We start from the raw sequence: 15,373 nt of genomic DNA, 5'->3' as shown, positions 1-15,373 counted from the left end.
TGGCTTGCCAAGCCTGAAGCGACGTGACAAAGTCTCACTGTCACAAAAGGGAGTGGCCACACGGCCATCGGCGTGCACAAAAGCACTTGGACGAGTCGGGCCCTGAAGAGCACCTGATTCATTTCTTCTTGGGGGTTATTAATCTTTTCAAGCACTAGATTCACTTTGCCTCTCAGGAACCAGAGAGGAGATTGAGTTTTCTATTGCAATCAACTTGAGGCGACGTGGGAGAGGCAGAGGGAGGTTGTGATCGTACCGTCCCTGCCGCTGCCTTTCTCATAGAACACACGAAAGGGAATATTTGGAGAATGTTAAACAAAAGGATCTATTTACACAACAGGTCAAGGTCACAAGACGCGAGGAGTTGGATTGTTAATTTATTCTCACCTGATGGTCCACTCGTCCTTGTTTGGTTCTGATCTGGCTTGCGTGTTGGATGTCAGCTCCGTGGACGGTGTGTGACATCATACCAATGCGGAATGAATTGGACAATAAAAGGAGAATATTCAGTAAACTACTGAACGAGTTTTTTTTCTCTTTTAACTTATTCACTGCCAGCCATTTTGACTGAATCAACCCCCTTCGCTCCCGGCTGTTTTATTGGATTTTGGCTGATTTTGCAAGGCCCACAGAATATTGTGCTCTATTGCTATAAAAATATGGAACCTAACAAAAGAAAGATTAGTCTCTTCTTTCATCAGGAAAAAAAAAGTATATTTGTATGTTTCCCTTTTTCAGAAATTAGTATTAAAATATAGCTAAGTTTCATCATTATTTACTGTTGAAAACACTGGCAAAAAGAGCTTGTTGCAACACGGCCCTGGCTGATCTCTTATACTCTGCTACCACCTGCTGGCCGTTTTTTTGTAATGTCTACCATTGCTTTAAGTGACCTCTTCAGGTCAGAAGCTGCATCAAAGCCTTCTTTATTATCATATTAGCAATATTTAAAATAGAACATATTTATACATTTTTGGGAGCAATTGAGTTAAAAGACAAGCCAACAAATGTATATATACCCAATGGGTGGTTAAAGGGGAAATCAACCCCAAAATTTGGATTAATATTGTGTTGTATTGTGATGTCATTTTCAGTCGACAGCAAGCGGCAAAATGGTCACCCCATGAGAAAAAATGGGTGGATTTTCATATTCCACAAACACAATATTAATCATAATATTGTGTTCAGACCAGTGGAGCAGCACAGAACATATTATTCTGAAGACATTTTTGGGTTAACTTCCTATTGGGGATGGGCGAGTACCAATACCAGGTATCGGTACCGGACTTATACCCAGCTGTACACTCTAAAAAGAGAATTGTTGAGTTCATTAAACCTAATATACTTTGGATTAACTTAATTCAATCATGTGTTACCAATTGAAGCAATTTTTTAAATTGGTCCACAATTCAATTTGTAATCTTAAATTGGTTGAACAATTCTCGTTTTAGAGTGTATTTCATGATAAGGAACTACAAATGAGAAAAGAGAAGAATAGAAAATGGACAGTTTCATGCAATTTTAAGCAAAAATGCTATATTGGGATACAGGGCATGTAATAGATAAGCTAGAAAGCAAGATTACATACTGCAAACACAGATGCCTTTTTTGCTCTGATTAATGTGTATTCATGTCATCAAAAAAGTGTCAGCAGGTACTAGTTAGCCCCAAGGACAACGTGAGTAGCCCACGGGTCTGTTCTAAAAATAGCTCAGCAGTGATGGGACACTGTAATTACCAAGAATTAAAACAGAAGAAAAATGTTAAAATGCATTTATTAAACTTAACATTAGTATCAGCCCTATCCTCGGCGGCATTATTTAAAAGTATCGGTACTTGCGGTCAGGAACTACGAATTAGAAATTAGAAGAATAGAAAAAATTCATTATAATGATCTGTCAATTTTTTTCCCCCTCTTCTTTTCAGAAATTTTATGTATCAAGAGTCTAAGTAGTATTGGTACTTGGCAACGGTCTTGGTGAAATTGAGTACTCATGTTGGCATCGGTCAAGAAAAAAAAAAGTTGTATCGAACATCCCCAGTGTTTAATATCCACTATACAAAATCAAATGAATTGAAATCATTCTATTTGGAATTCAAGTCTCAGTCTTCAGAAGTCTCCAATAACACCACAAACAGTTGCTAGAGTGAAAAATGGCTAAATATAGAAACAAAGCCACTGTGCCTCGTTGTAACGCCCTAATGCCGCACCGGTTGCCATGATAAAGAAGGCCATCATTTTTCCATTTGCATTGGACATACCTGTAAATGCTCTCATGCTTACACCTGAAAATGTAATATGTGAAAAAGCGAACATCTCTAAATGGGCAAATAAATTGGCCTTCTTTTATAATTCAGCAAAGGAACGTATTCGATTACTTACTTACTAAAAACACCAGAAAAGCGTATGTCTATGTTTAGATAAACAAGCCGATGCATTCGACCTCAGTAATCACTCTGACATAGCAGCTTTATTTTTGTGTTAGGGTGGTAGGTGAGCTGGAGCCTATTTAGTCTTCAGTTAACATCTCGTGCATGTTTTTGATTGTGGAAGGAAAGAGGAGATGTACCAAACCCAAATCAAAACAAAGAACATCACATTCATTCTCTCACATAATGAATAACCGTCTCATATAATTGATCTGCTCCATTCCGCTCGGAGAAATATCTGTCAGTGATGACGATTAAATGCAGAGGAAACCCAGTGAAATGTGACCCTTGGTTGCGGATTGTACTGTCAGGCTTTTGAGGAGGTCTCTTTAAAGACGAAAAATGTCAACGTGGCCCACTGTCACTTAATCAATGCGAAATCCTTGTGGGGAGAGAGAAGCATTCTCTGCAGAAGGGCCACGGTCCCCAACCCCCAACCCCTCGTACTCCTGTCCCCTGACTGAAGCGAGCTTTAAATGGCCTGACTTTCACCACATAACTCAACTGAGTCGCAACAGGTGCTGCGCGGGCCGACGTTGCAACTTGGGAGGTCCCGTACAACGACAACATCCATCTTGGTGACACAAAATAATTCAAAGGAACAAATCATCACTAATAGCTGCCCTCATTCACAACGGATCAAAGTCTGTATTTTTATATCCAAAGCAGCTCATATTTGGATTAAAATCTGAGCCGCACAGCATTTCTTGTATTTTCAGTCAGTACAGTAATCCACACATGAATGTATTATGCCTGCGGTTGCCGCAGCACTACCAGTGTGGGTTTGTCTCGGCAGCTCTATCTCACAGCTACCTGGGGCCCTGGGGTGCTCTTATCTCTCAAACAAACAGCTCCCATTCAGCAGCCCCCATCTATCTAGCTGACATGTGCTTCCATGTTTGTTTTCTCTCGCCCCGGTACGAGGCAGATGATATTGAGCTGTGTCGACAGAGCTCCTCCATTCATGCCGGATGAATCAATCACTCGCGCATGCTTAGTGCCGACACGCTTCACCACTTCAGTCTATCTTTAGGAAGTGGAGGGAGCTTTTCTTGCGCTGGAATTATTAGCTACTTCCAGGTTGCTCTGATGGGTACCTCAAAACTGCCCGATTATTATTATTTTTTTTTAAAGAATTTGAATGATTTCAAAGAAAACACATTTTCATTAACTCATTCACTCGCAGCCATTCTCACTGAAGCAACCCCCTTCGCTCCCGGCTGTTTTACTGGATTTTGACTGAATTTGCAAGGCCCACAGCATTTTCAGTTCTATTGCTATAAAAAAATGTAACCTAAAAAAGAAAGATTAGAGTTTAAAAAAGTATATTTGTATCGGTTTCCTTTTTGCAGCAATTAGCATCAGAATATAGCTAAGTTTTATCATTATTCACAAACCTGGCAAATAAAGCTTCTTGCAACATGGCCCTAGCTGATCTCTTATACTCTGCTGCTACCTGCTGGCCGTTTTTTGTAATATCTGCCATTGCTTTAAGCGACCTCTTCAGGTCAGAAGCTGCATCAAAGCCTTCTGTATGCTCTAGCAGAAAGCCCCCCCCCCATAAAGTTAATATATGCGACAGCTTCTTATAGTTTTTCCACACTCTTCAGTCATATCGATAACCATTCAAGAAATAAAAATGGGCTAATCATACAGTAAATGGAGAGTGGTCTTTTATAAAACAAGGCATTCGCTGTAGGCAATGTGCACTCATGCAAAGATTGTTGTACAGTTTCTGTAGTGTTTTTCAGCAAACTTAAGTCACTAGATAAAAGCGGAATATTGCCAATTTCAAGGGAATTTTCTACTGGCTACTTAGTCTCATCATCACAAAAACAAAAAAGGTGCAAAAAGAACCGTGTATTTTAATAACCATTTATTAGAAGTCATGCAAATACAGGGATGGGCAGTAAAAGCAAAAGCACTCAGTCCAACTACTGTCTGATGAAAAAAAAAACTATCAAATATAGAGACCAATTTAATCAAACAAAATTGAACATCGTAAAAAACTATAATGGGTGTGAAAATACGCAATACAACAATGAACAGAAATGAAAACCAATCACATTTAATTACATGACTTACGTGGAAGAAACATAAAAAAAAAAGTCTTCAATTGGCACATCATGAGATAAAGTCCAGCGAATGAGGATCTTCCTGTTTTTGAATGATGAGGAGGGGGTTTCTGCGAGGGCTCGACTCCAATAAAGTCCCACTGCTGCTCCCTCCTGATGAATCAATGCTCTGTTGCAAATGCTTTCTTTCTGCTTCAGGACTGCCGCGCAATTCTGGAGAGATTTTCAGCTCCCCAAGCTCCTGGATGAGCGCTCTGGCGCCTTGCGGGGCTTGGGGGAGAATGTCGACGTTGCCCTCCGCTGACAGCAATGTGGCTGCTCGCTCCTGTGGGATGGAATCACAGACGGCGGCGGTGTGCTGAGGTTTAAGAGGGCTGTCCTTAGATGACTCTCCTCCCCCTCCTCTCCGGGGTTCGGCGCGAGCTGGCCCTTCGGCTTCAGACTCGTCGTCTTCTTCCGAAGTGCTGCTGTCGCTGGACCGGCTGCTGCTGTGATATGCTGAAGCTCCCTCGGAAGCGCCGTCTTCCTCCTCGACAACCATTGAGGCCGCCTCTTCGAGTTCCTCAATGTCCAAATCCAAATCTTTTTTCTGTACGGAGGCTTTTTGTAGTGCAGCGGCCAAAGCTGACAACTTCTTTGACCTGCGAGATTAGATTAGAACACACTTCATTACTCAGTTCAGGGCTCCCAATTCCTGAGATGAGTCCTCCAGTGCAACTACAAGCACAAACCTCAGAAGTCAATATTGTTAATCTCTCTTCACTGTTAAATGCACCCAAAGCAGCGTTTGACCTTATAAATTGAACAATTTTATTCCAGACCCAGGAGGGGTCCGTATCATAGGAGAAAAGAACAATAACAGAGAATGAAAGAGGGAAAAAGGGGAGGAAAAATAACAATAATAAAAATAACTTATATTCAGTTATTCATTTTTATTCCATGACAGAAATTGCATATTAACAGTTGGGCATTCACAGACTTTTGGGGGGGTAAACCTATCCTCCATTATACAGGTGGTCCTCAATTTTATGAACACAATGGGCTCCGAGAGGCTTTTCGTAAGTCAAATTGTTCTTAAATCAAGATGCATTAAAAAAGAGATGTATATGATTTTTTTTTGAGCTGTCATACGATAAAAAAATTTTTTCAGATTAATCACATCTTATAATTTGGATTAATCATGATTAATCGCATAATTAAAATGTTTTTTTATCAATCAAATTTTTTTTCCTGCGAAATTTGAAGAGCCCGTTATGCGTTAATTATTTCGACATTTAAGGTTATGAGGACGTCTTCAATTTTTTCGATCTAATTAGTAAAATACTTGCATAATTTAAAATGGAACAAAAAATGGCCCCAATAGTTTGACATAAACAAATATTCTGAATGTCATACACTAACATTTATTAAATGCTTTACTTTCATGCATGTAGTTATGTTTATTGCTCAAACAAATTATCCGCCAAAGGGTCATCTGTCGTCAAAACTAATAGCGTGATTAATCTGCGTTAATACATGATTAATGCGATGATTTTTGTGATTAATTAATTAGCTAATGCTTTGACAGCACTATTTTTATTTTATTTTTTAAATAAATGAGGCAAATTAACTAAATAAATGATATTATATACAGTATATACTGTATAAACACACACTGTCAATACATACATTCAATTCAATTCAAAACAATGTGAGACAGTATCATTGTAGTCATTGCGGGACTGAAAAGTATACAACATAGCCAGCTGCTCTTTACCGGTCATGATGATAATGGGGAACAAGGAAGTTGGCGGCCATATCCGGTGAGTGGATTAATTTGTTTACAGCTGTTGAACTGGCAGCAAAAATAGCGTTTAGCAGCCAACAACCACAGGTCACCAGATTGACTTGCTGTCCTAATGGGTTTTTGTTTTTTCGAAGCAACGCAGGTGTGGAGTCACCCCAGTGACAAAACAAATGCGAAACACGCAGTGCGTACCATTAGCCTTTAGTTTTTTAGCCACGCTAACTTGCATAAAGTTTACTTGCGTGGAAACGTGCACTTTACAGTGCAAGTGCGTCACGCGGTGACTAGAACGAGAGAGACAATGAAACAGACAAAGATAGAGATGAGATGCTAGCATGGTGCGCTGCTGCTCGGCGAGATTGTGGCAGAAAGGGGAACTACAGTACAGTACCGTAATGTATGATGTGGCACGCACTTTCAAATATAAACTTGTGAGCTCAATAACGGCATTTTATGGTATATATGGACATTAGTCATCGTTTTTTTGTATGTGCGAATGTTAAGTTGGATGCCTGTAACTAGAGGACGACCTGTACAATGGAAGAAAAAAAAAAGTCACCTATTCACGGTTTTTGTGCTCAGGTCAAAGCATCAAGTATTGTTTTTCTGCCATTTCATGGCATTTGGATGCCAAGGTGCCATTTTGAAGTGAGATGATGGGCTTCATTTAGACAAAAATTGTGTCTAGCGACCATCTTATGGCATCTTAGGCAATGAAAACCTATTGGGAGGGGCATCAATTACTCATGAATTTATACTATTGCGGTCACTGTACATGAAAAGTAAAATCTGGACTCTAAAAAAAAAAAACACAACCTTCTCAATTTTGAGTGGCTAAGGTTGCATACTGCAAGACATTCATCCAAAAACATTAGGTCCATTAACCAAATCTGATCCTCATCCAGATATTATTTATTAAATAAATAATTAGCAGGAGCTGTTCAATGAAAGAATATGAATATTAAAGTGGTTAAGATCGACTGAAGGCCATCGACCCTTGAGCAAGTTGCCAATACTCCTTTGGCTTCAGTAAACCCCTGGCCCAGTGCGGCTTTGTTCTGACCACTAATGGGATAGGTCAGAGGTCAAATTTGGGTACATGAAAAATAAAGGTGATTCTTTCTTCTTCTGGGAGGAGTATATACAAATACATAACATAGCACGTACAATGTGATTTACCAAGTTTGATAGGAATTGCTGTGGCTGATTTTGGAAGGTAGGAGCCTATTTGGGATCTTCGTAAATCAGGAATACCCTAGCGAGATTCAACAATCCTCGTCTCCTCTAACTATACATACAATTATTGCTAAAACAGCAGAAAGAGAGAATAGTTAAACAGAGTGGATCAACAAAACAATGTTCCTGTCGTGCAGCTGCAGTTTTATAGTTTCAACGCGCAGTCTCCAGTCGAGAGTGAGCAAAAGTGTTTTATTGCTGTTGAAAGTCCAAGCAGGCTCCTGTTGTGCGCAACGACGCTCCTGCCGGTGCGCTATTCATGTCGGGAATGCCTGCCGTGCTGTCTCAGAAGCACAAAAAAAAACCAAAAAAAACTTTGAAGACTGCATTTTGGTGCCGCCATACGTGCTGCCCCCCTTTGCCACGCCGATTACGAGCTGACCTCTGTGGGTCACTGAGATTTAGGCTGCGTCCATTCAGGTTGGAGTAACGGATTTGAGTTCTGTTGATGTGTGCGTGCGTGCGCATGTGTACGTGTACGTGCGTTGGGAGGAACCCCCCTTTGCTGTCATTCACATTTTCACACTCAGCTCTTGTTACACACTCTAGTTCAATTGACCCACTGCTGAGCCCTACAACTGTTCCTCTTTACTGTGCAGTCCCAATCGGCTCTTTTTTTTCTCTCCGGTGAAGTTTAAGCCAACTTTAGGATGTATGTTTATTAACACCTCAGCAAAAACAATGTAAAACATATATTATAGGTGAGCTGATTCATGTTCATGTCAGACCAATAGAAAAAAAAAACTAAAATCCTACTTCAACACATTGCACTGAAATATTGGTAGTACGGCAGTGCTATCTTCATTATCTTTCCAAAAAGTCTCGTTTCCAGTAACAGTAAATGTTTGTCTCATTTTGCTACTCTGTGCTGTCACTTTTTGACACCATGATGGTATGATACCAAACTCAGCAGTAATGCATCTAAAGGTTGAAGCTAAGCACACTCATTTCACACACACATTCACACTCATTTCTGTTACTGGCAATGGAATGGGAATAAAATTGGCCATTTCTAGAACAAAGGTTGCCTTGTAAAAATAAACAGCTACATGCCAAGAAGAAAAACACACTGGATGCCTTTCATTGCTGCCCTTTTGTTTACTGTGTTGTGTTGTGATTTGTTCAACTGATTGTTTATCCAGCCTTAAACAAAATGGAATCAACTCCAGGACAAGAACCCTCACACTCGAGTGATTTACTTCGTGGAAAATCTTTGGGGAAGACCCTTAACTGTCCCAGCAAGGTGCAAAAAGGTGTGGTAGAAACGGGTCCGGTGTTGAAGAGCTTTGACCTCTGATCTCCAATTGAATTAACTCTTTCACTGCCAGACGTTTTCAGAAACGGGTTGTTCCCAGTGCCAGCCGATTTAAGTATTTTGACTGATCTTTCAAGGTCCACAGAAAATGTTGTGTTTGGACTATGGAAACACACATACTACCAAATGAAAGATTGGACTCTCATCTTTCATCAGAAAAAAAGAGTTTGTTTCTACCTTATTCCGTTCTTCAGTAATCAACAATAGAAAATGGTTACTTTCACCAAAATTCTCTGTTTTGAAACAAAAAGCGGAGAAAAACGGCTTTTTGTGAAACGATGTTATTTCATGCACTCTAGTGAATTGTACACTTCTTTTTGTCCATGAATGATGCCACAAACACCTAAATAGTGCTTTACTTCTGTAAAACGCTTTCACCAACAATGAAAAAGTATTTTTTGATTGCAAAATATGTTTATTTCCATTCAACAGTGTAACAATTTGACAAAACAATTTCCCAAACTATTTACAAATGTGTGCAACTGTGGTACTACTTACAATTATGAGGATGTTTCAAATACAGTTTTTCTTTTTGTAACGCTCTCCTGCGTGCAAGAGACGCCAGGACTCGCACAGCAGTTTACTTTCACTTTCACATTGTGCAACGTGCAAACGTTACACTTCCTTGACGGCCTTTTTTCGGGGGAATAAATAGCAAGTAGCAGACTGTACACACTTCTCCGATGAATATGCATTGGACTTGGGGCACTTTCCGTCGTCCGATCGAACGTCCGCCTGTGCGTGCTCGATTGTGCTCCGCGTTTACGACGCCGTCATAGCCGCCGCGTCAGCGGTTCCAATTTCGCCGTCAAGCTCGGATTCACCTTTATCATCATCGATGATGATCATCGTTGTCATCAATGTGCTCTTTTTGGTCGATGCTTTTGTCTTTGAAATAAAACGGCTCGGGCGTGAGCTCCTCGCAAACTGGTCGCCATTTTTCTTTGTTTTCCATTCTGATCTCCTGCTCGACGCTCTAGCTCCGCCTCTACTGACGCCCATCCGATCTTGTCAAAAGACAGTCATTGCTGCCCTCTAGGGGCCAAAAATAGTCAGGCTAAAAAAACCTGGTTAAAATTTTCAGCACATCTCCGGAAGGCTTCCCCCCCACCCCTTTCAAAAAAAAACAAAAAAATAAATTGGATGACGTCTTTTGACGTCATTGGCAGTGCTCCGTAGGTTTTTACTTGACGTCTTTAAACGTCAGTGGCAGTGAAAGAGTTAATTATTGTTGAACAATCATTTGAAATGGATTTATCGGAGCATGTAGCCAGCAAATGGACCCGCACTGGAAAATCTGCATATGTTCCACAGTTTTGTCTGCCCATGATGGACATTTGTTCAGTGAGATGTCAAAACCTCTATTGGCTGACTCATGGAGATGTGGAAAAATACGCCTGTCTCTTGGACTGGATTTGCACTTCAGGTCTTAATGTCCGATTTAGTGGTTTTATCCGATCTATTTACATCTACTGTCAAGAGAACTATATTTGGTATCACTTTGCTTAGATTTGTTGAACACCAGAAACAACTCACACCTTTCCAAAATGTACTATAAATTAACAACAACTTAATACAGGAGTGACACAGCAGTAAGGCTGCTCGATGATGGAAAAAATAATGATCACGACTATTTTGGCAATAATTGAAATCACGATTATTCAAACGATTATTCTTTTTTGTACAAAACAAAGAAAATGTTTAAGCATCTACAAATATTAAAACTAATTAAAAATAGAAACACTATAATTATGTATGTTCCTTTTGGACCAAACAGAATTTATAAAAATATATATTTACAATAATATATATTTATTTATTTATGTCGGCAAAAACTTGAAGAAAATGTTTAAACGTAAAAAATATTAAGACAAATAAAATTAATTGAAACACTAATTATGCAAGTTCCTTTTGGATGAAACAAAATGTACTACATTAGTTATTTTAAATTTTTAAAAAAGTTGCAAATGTATACATTTAAACAATTACAAAATGTGTATTAATAATCTTTTTTTTACGATTATGCAGATATTTCAATTGAGGAGTGTAATTGAAATTCTAATTGAATTTCAATTAATTGCAAAGCCTTGCACAGCGGTAAACAATCATGTTAAACATTACAGACTGTTTAGTGTGGTCAGGATTGACTTCCCCTAAAACTTCCAAAAGCAATTAGCCTACACATTACGCCGCCTAGGTTTGACTAATGAGCTATTCATGTCTAAGTTTTCACCGTACTTCTAAATTGAGACAGACAAAAAAATAAATAAAAATGTATCACATGTACCATCAACCGCAAATCCAGCCTTAAGTTCAGCCGGAACATTGCGTCCAGGACATTTTGGAAACCTGAAAATACTAGAAGAACTGAGTTCCAAGTCTAACTGAACTTATTACTAATAGACAAAGGCTTGAAGAATAACCCCGCATGATAAAGATAGACTTCACTGATGATTTGTGCATGAAGTGGGAATGAGGCTTGCTTGGAGTATCCAACAGTGCGACTGAGGCAGGAGAGACTCCAACAGAACAGCCACTTCAAAGACTGCCCAGTATCCTCTTCCCCCCGTGGGAAGTCATTATTGAGTTAGCATTGGAGAGGCAAGCTTGTTTTCCCTCCCCTCCCTTGCTCCGTGGTAGGAGACGCTTGGCCTGTGGTGAATACAAAGCCTCTGTCCAGGAGGGGGAGGGACAACGTTGTACACAAACCGGTCATTACTACGCTGCTGTTGTGGCTAGCCTTCATTAAACTGAGAAGGGCTGGCTCTATCTCGGTTGGAATACTTTTGTAAAGACAAAGACGCCTCCATCTGCCAAACTGTTTAAATGAAAAGAGGAAGACGGGGTCTGTGCGAGGGAGGGAAAGTTCAGTCTGTGTATTTGAGTTCAACTACAGTCTGACATTCCTTTCATCGTCTTTGTGTAAAAGAGGAACCCTATTCAGCGTGTCTGCTTGCGCGCTTCAAAACATTTCAGATCAAGTGTGTTTCCAGATGTATAAATTCAATGCATCGAAATGAAAATGTTAAGCCGAAACCAAAAATGACAAACAACCTCTGAATCATTTTCAACACGTTGCCAAAAGTTCAAGGTGAGACATGCATGCCAACTCCTATCAAAACTTCTCAGGAACATTCTGGATATTTGTTCTGGAACATTTTCATTTTGTCAGGAACCGAAACAACAAACGCACACCACCAGAAGGAATCTGAAATACGGCGAGAACCCTGGCCGTCTTAAAGGGATTGGATTAAAATATATACTTTTTCATGAAGACACTTGATGAAACATTAAATGATGCAATGCATTACAAGGGATTTGAGTACAGTGAAAAAAAATCCAATGACTCATTTACTAACCTCGCAAGCCAGATTTATAAATGTGATTCACTTGAGGGAGTTCTTCACATTATCAATCTGAGGCTTCACTCGGCAGATCTGTTCGGGAAAGGAGGGACTTGCTGTACAATACTTCAATCTGATTGGACGATGCGGCATCTTGCATGTTTGTTTTGACCAATTAACACAACGGATGAAAATGTCGTCTTCGAACTTGTCTTGGAGGGGAAACAAGCATCTTTATCAGATAAAAATGCACGAAGCGCCTCTCGCTGTTTAAATTGAATTTGCCTCTGGTATCAAATTTGGAAGGATGTAAGAGTGCATTTGATAAGTGACAACTGTTCAAATAATACTGTAACATGGATTGCAAGTGGAAATGGAGTGGGTAATTGTGCAAAATGTGTAAGTCTGTCTAAAGACGGTCTACTCAGCACAGCAAGCTGGAGTGGCACCACGCAGGGAAGAAATCTGTGCTACTTGTCCGTGTTAGCTGGGAGATCCCTTGTCTTTGTTCTAACCTGCTGGGCTTCTCCCATCGCCTCCAGTGCTGAGGCAAAGCATGAGATAAAGAAGCTGCGTTATTCATTGATAGCGTTGACAAAAGCCCTCTGGTCACCCTCGATCTCATCTCATCCTCTTTGAATCCATCAAAGATACACAGAAAAACAAAGACTGTCTGTGGTTTGTCTGGCGATTTGCCAATGTATTTAGCAGACATTGACCCGACGCTTGATTTCATAGATTTACCCAGTTTGGTGGAATTCTTTATGACTTAAGCCAGAAGTGGAAGAAGTGTCTCTTTCTATTTCGAAAGTAAAAATATATTTAGTTTTGTGGAGTTTGGGTAGTGCTCACTTCACACTCGGTCGGGTTTTTATATTCTTCTGCTATGGTGAAAATTTCCTATTTCACAATCTGGGGAACAATGCATAATTGCTCTGTTTGTTCATCTCTCAAGACAAGTAAAACAGCACGTTTTGGCTTTCCCAAGAAGACACCATTAGGAACCATTTATTTTAACCCGCACCTTTCACCTGACTGACAGACTGATCCAGTGCACTACCTTTTTTGTCGGCTATAATGGAAGTATACGTCCAATAAATAAGATAGCATGGCACTATTACTGAAAAGGAAAAAAAAGAGGAGCAGAGAAGAGCAAAGCAAGACAACTTGTATGCAGTTGAACAGGACTGCAGCCTGCTGCATTCAAATCTTAATCGACAGATTTGTGTTGCATTCAGGAACTCCAGGAGTTTCACAAGGTTTAGATAATATGAGCAGTAATTTGTTCAAGAGCGTGCTCTTGGCTCAATGCAAAAGGTTGACGTTTTGTTTTGACTGCGTGCGCACGAGTGTGTGAGAGTAAAAGGGAGTGCCTGCCCTTCGGCTTAAATCACACTGAAGTCTTTATGAGGTTGTAAATCTGAGACTGATGCCTCTGCAGTCAGGCGGACTTTATGAGAAGAAATGCATGTGGGACGACGAGGAGATTAAATAAATCAAGCCCCCCAGGCCTACAAACAACCATTAATCGCTGTGTCCCATCATTTGAGACTGATGGTGTCTTGCCTCATCTGCGAGGTTTGACAAGAGACAGGAATGGCATCTAGGGTATAAGATTACATCTCATCTTTCCGCTCGGCTCCCAAAGATGACTTACTTAGTGCAGACATGACAAATCCTGCAAGGGGGAATATCACGTAGAGAAGAAAACAATACTCATGTCATCGAATCTGTCAAGTTAAAACAAAAGGGTTGCTGCAACAAACCACATATTATAGCAAAGGCTGAACTGAAGTGCCTCTGTTTGAAACCTCACAGCTTTACACAAGCCAAGCTTAAATGTGCTGCTTTGCATTTTGACTAGAGGTTCCTCTGGTTATTGCAACACATGGAAAATGTGGTGGAAGCATATTGGAAGTGTGGCTATAAAGTCCAAATATCAGCGGTGTGGGACTCCAGTCGTAAGACGTCTTTGTCTCACAGTCAAATCTTCCAGATTCAAATCTTGGCTTGACCTTTTTGTCTGGAGTTTGCATCTTTTCTCCCCGTATGGGTTTTCTTGGGGTACTTTGGCATCCTCACAAATACAAAAATCAATGTGGAGATGGATGACGGCATATACAATTGTCGCAGATGAAGAACATCTTTTGTGAAGTGAAAAGCCAAAATGAAAAGGTTATCAATTCACTGGAACCACCCAGAGAACTGTGCGATTCAGGGTTGCGCTGAAAAACTGGGGCTTACAAGACTAGAGCAACTGCCTGTCAATGTGGAGAAGCAGGACTCACCACGGAACACTGCCCTCTACTACCCAACCACCATACATTAGAAGCTCCCCAGAATTCAACGCACAAGCAAAGATCTGTGTCAAGACATGGCAGACTGTCATTAAACGTCACTTTAAAGGAATGAAAACAACAAAAATTTATTCAGTCACATCCATACAATGTGCTTATCTGTTCGAAGACCAGTGCTGGCTGTAGTAAGACACAAGATGTAAGGCCAAACTGACTTAATTTTTATATATATATATATATATATATATATATATATATATATATATATATATATATATATATATATATATAAACAAGCAGAGAAGAGTGAAGGAAAAGCAGGGAGGTGAAATGTTCTCTGGTGCCCCCAAGCTCACAGACAGATCACTTTTTTAAGTGAGCTGCAAAAGTTTAGCTCTATCTTTTCTTTGCTCTTCGATCTCAGGAAGAAAGATATGCCACCAACGATGAACTGAGGCTTCTACAATCTATCCAAACACACATCCTTTACTATTTAGGAGGATAATTCAAGATTTATTAAAAAAAAAATGTAAAGCGAAAATGCGAGGAATGGGGGGGAAGCCTTAAATCCCTACAGACCTTTTATAGTGCCTGCGTCTGGGCACTGAGCCTTCAACAGCAGGCACACATTTTTCAACTGGGCTTTTTCCAGAGAAGCACACCAGTTTGCTGAACTCGGGCCAAAAGGAAAACAGCTCATTAAGGAGTAATGCGCTCACAGGTTCATCGATGCAATGTGTATAAAATTGTGAATTGCGTATCAGGCGGCAGAGGGAGGTATGGAATCCTTAGCATTTAGAAACAGTGTTGATTTTGCATTTTTGCTTATTAGTTGAAGTGGAAAAATATGAGACACTCCAGCACACAGACACACTCCAAAGTATTGAATA

At 40.1% G+C, this 15,373-nt stretch overlaps 1 protein-coding gene across 4 annotated transcripts in view; it reads right to left on the bottom strand.

Annotated features, from left to right (window-relative positions):
• Window positions 1–4,289: 4,289 nt before the first annotated feature.
• Window positions 4,290–15,373, bottom strand: part of shq1 (SHQ1, H/ACA ribonucleoprotein assembly factor) — a 37,909-nt gene continuing 26,825 nt past the window's right edge. For all 4 annotated transcript variants that reach the window (XM_077574066.1, XM_077574065.1, XM_077574064.1 and 1 more), the window contains exon 12: window positions 4,290–5,146. In XM_077574066.1, the coding sequence (XP_077430192.1) occupies window positions 4,555–5,146 (592 nt within the window). In that variant the 3' untranslated portion in view covers window positions 4,290–4,554. The remainder of the gene's footprint in view (window positions 5,147–15,373) is intronic.

The sequence above is a fragment of the Vanacampus margaritifer genome, chromosome 8, assembly GCF_051991255.1.
Source record: "Vanacampus margaritifer isolate UIUO_Vmar chromosome 8, RoL_Vmar_1.0, whole genome shotgun sequence".
In the NCBI taxonomy this organism is placed as follows: Eukaryota; Metazoa; Chordata; class Actinopteri; order Syngnathiformes; family Syngnathidae; genus Vanacampus; species Vanacampus margaritifer.
Note: the sequence above shows the minus strand (reverse complement) of the source record. Positions and strands in the feature narration are given on the sequence as shown.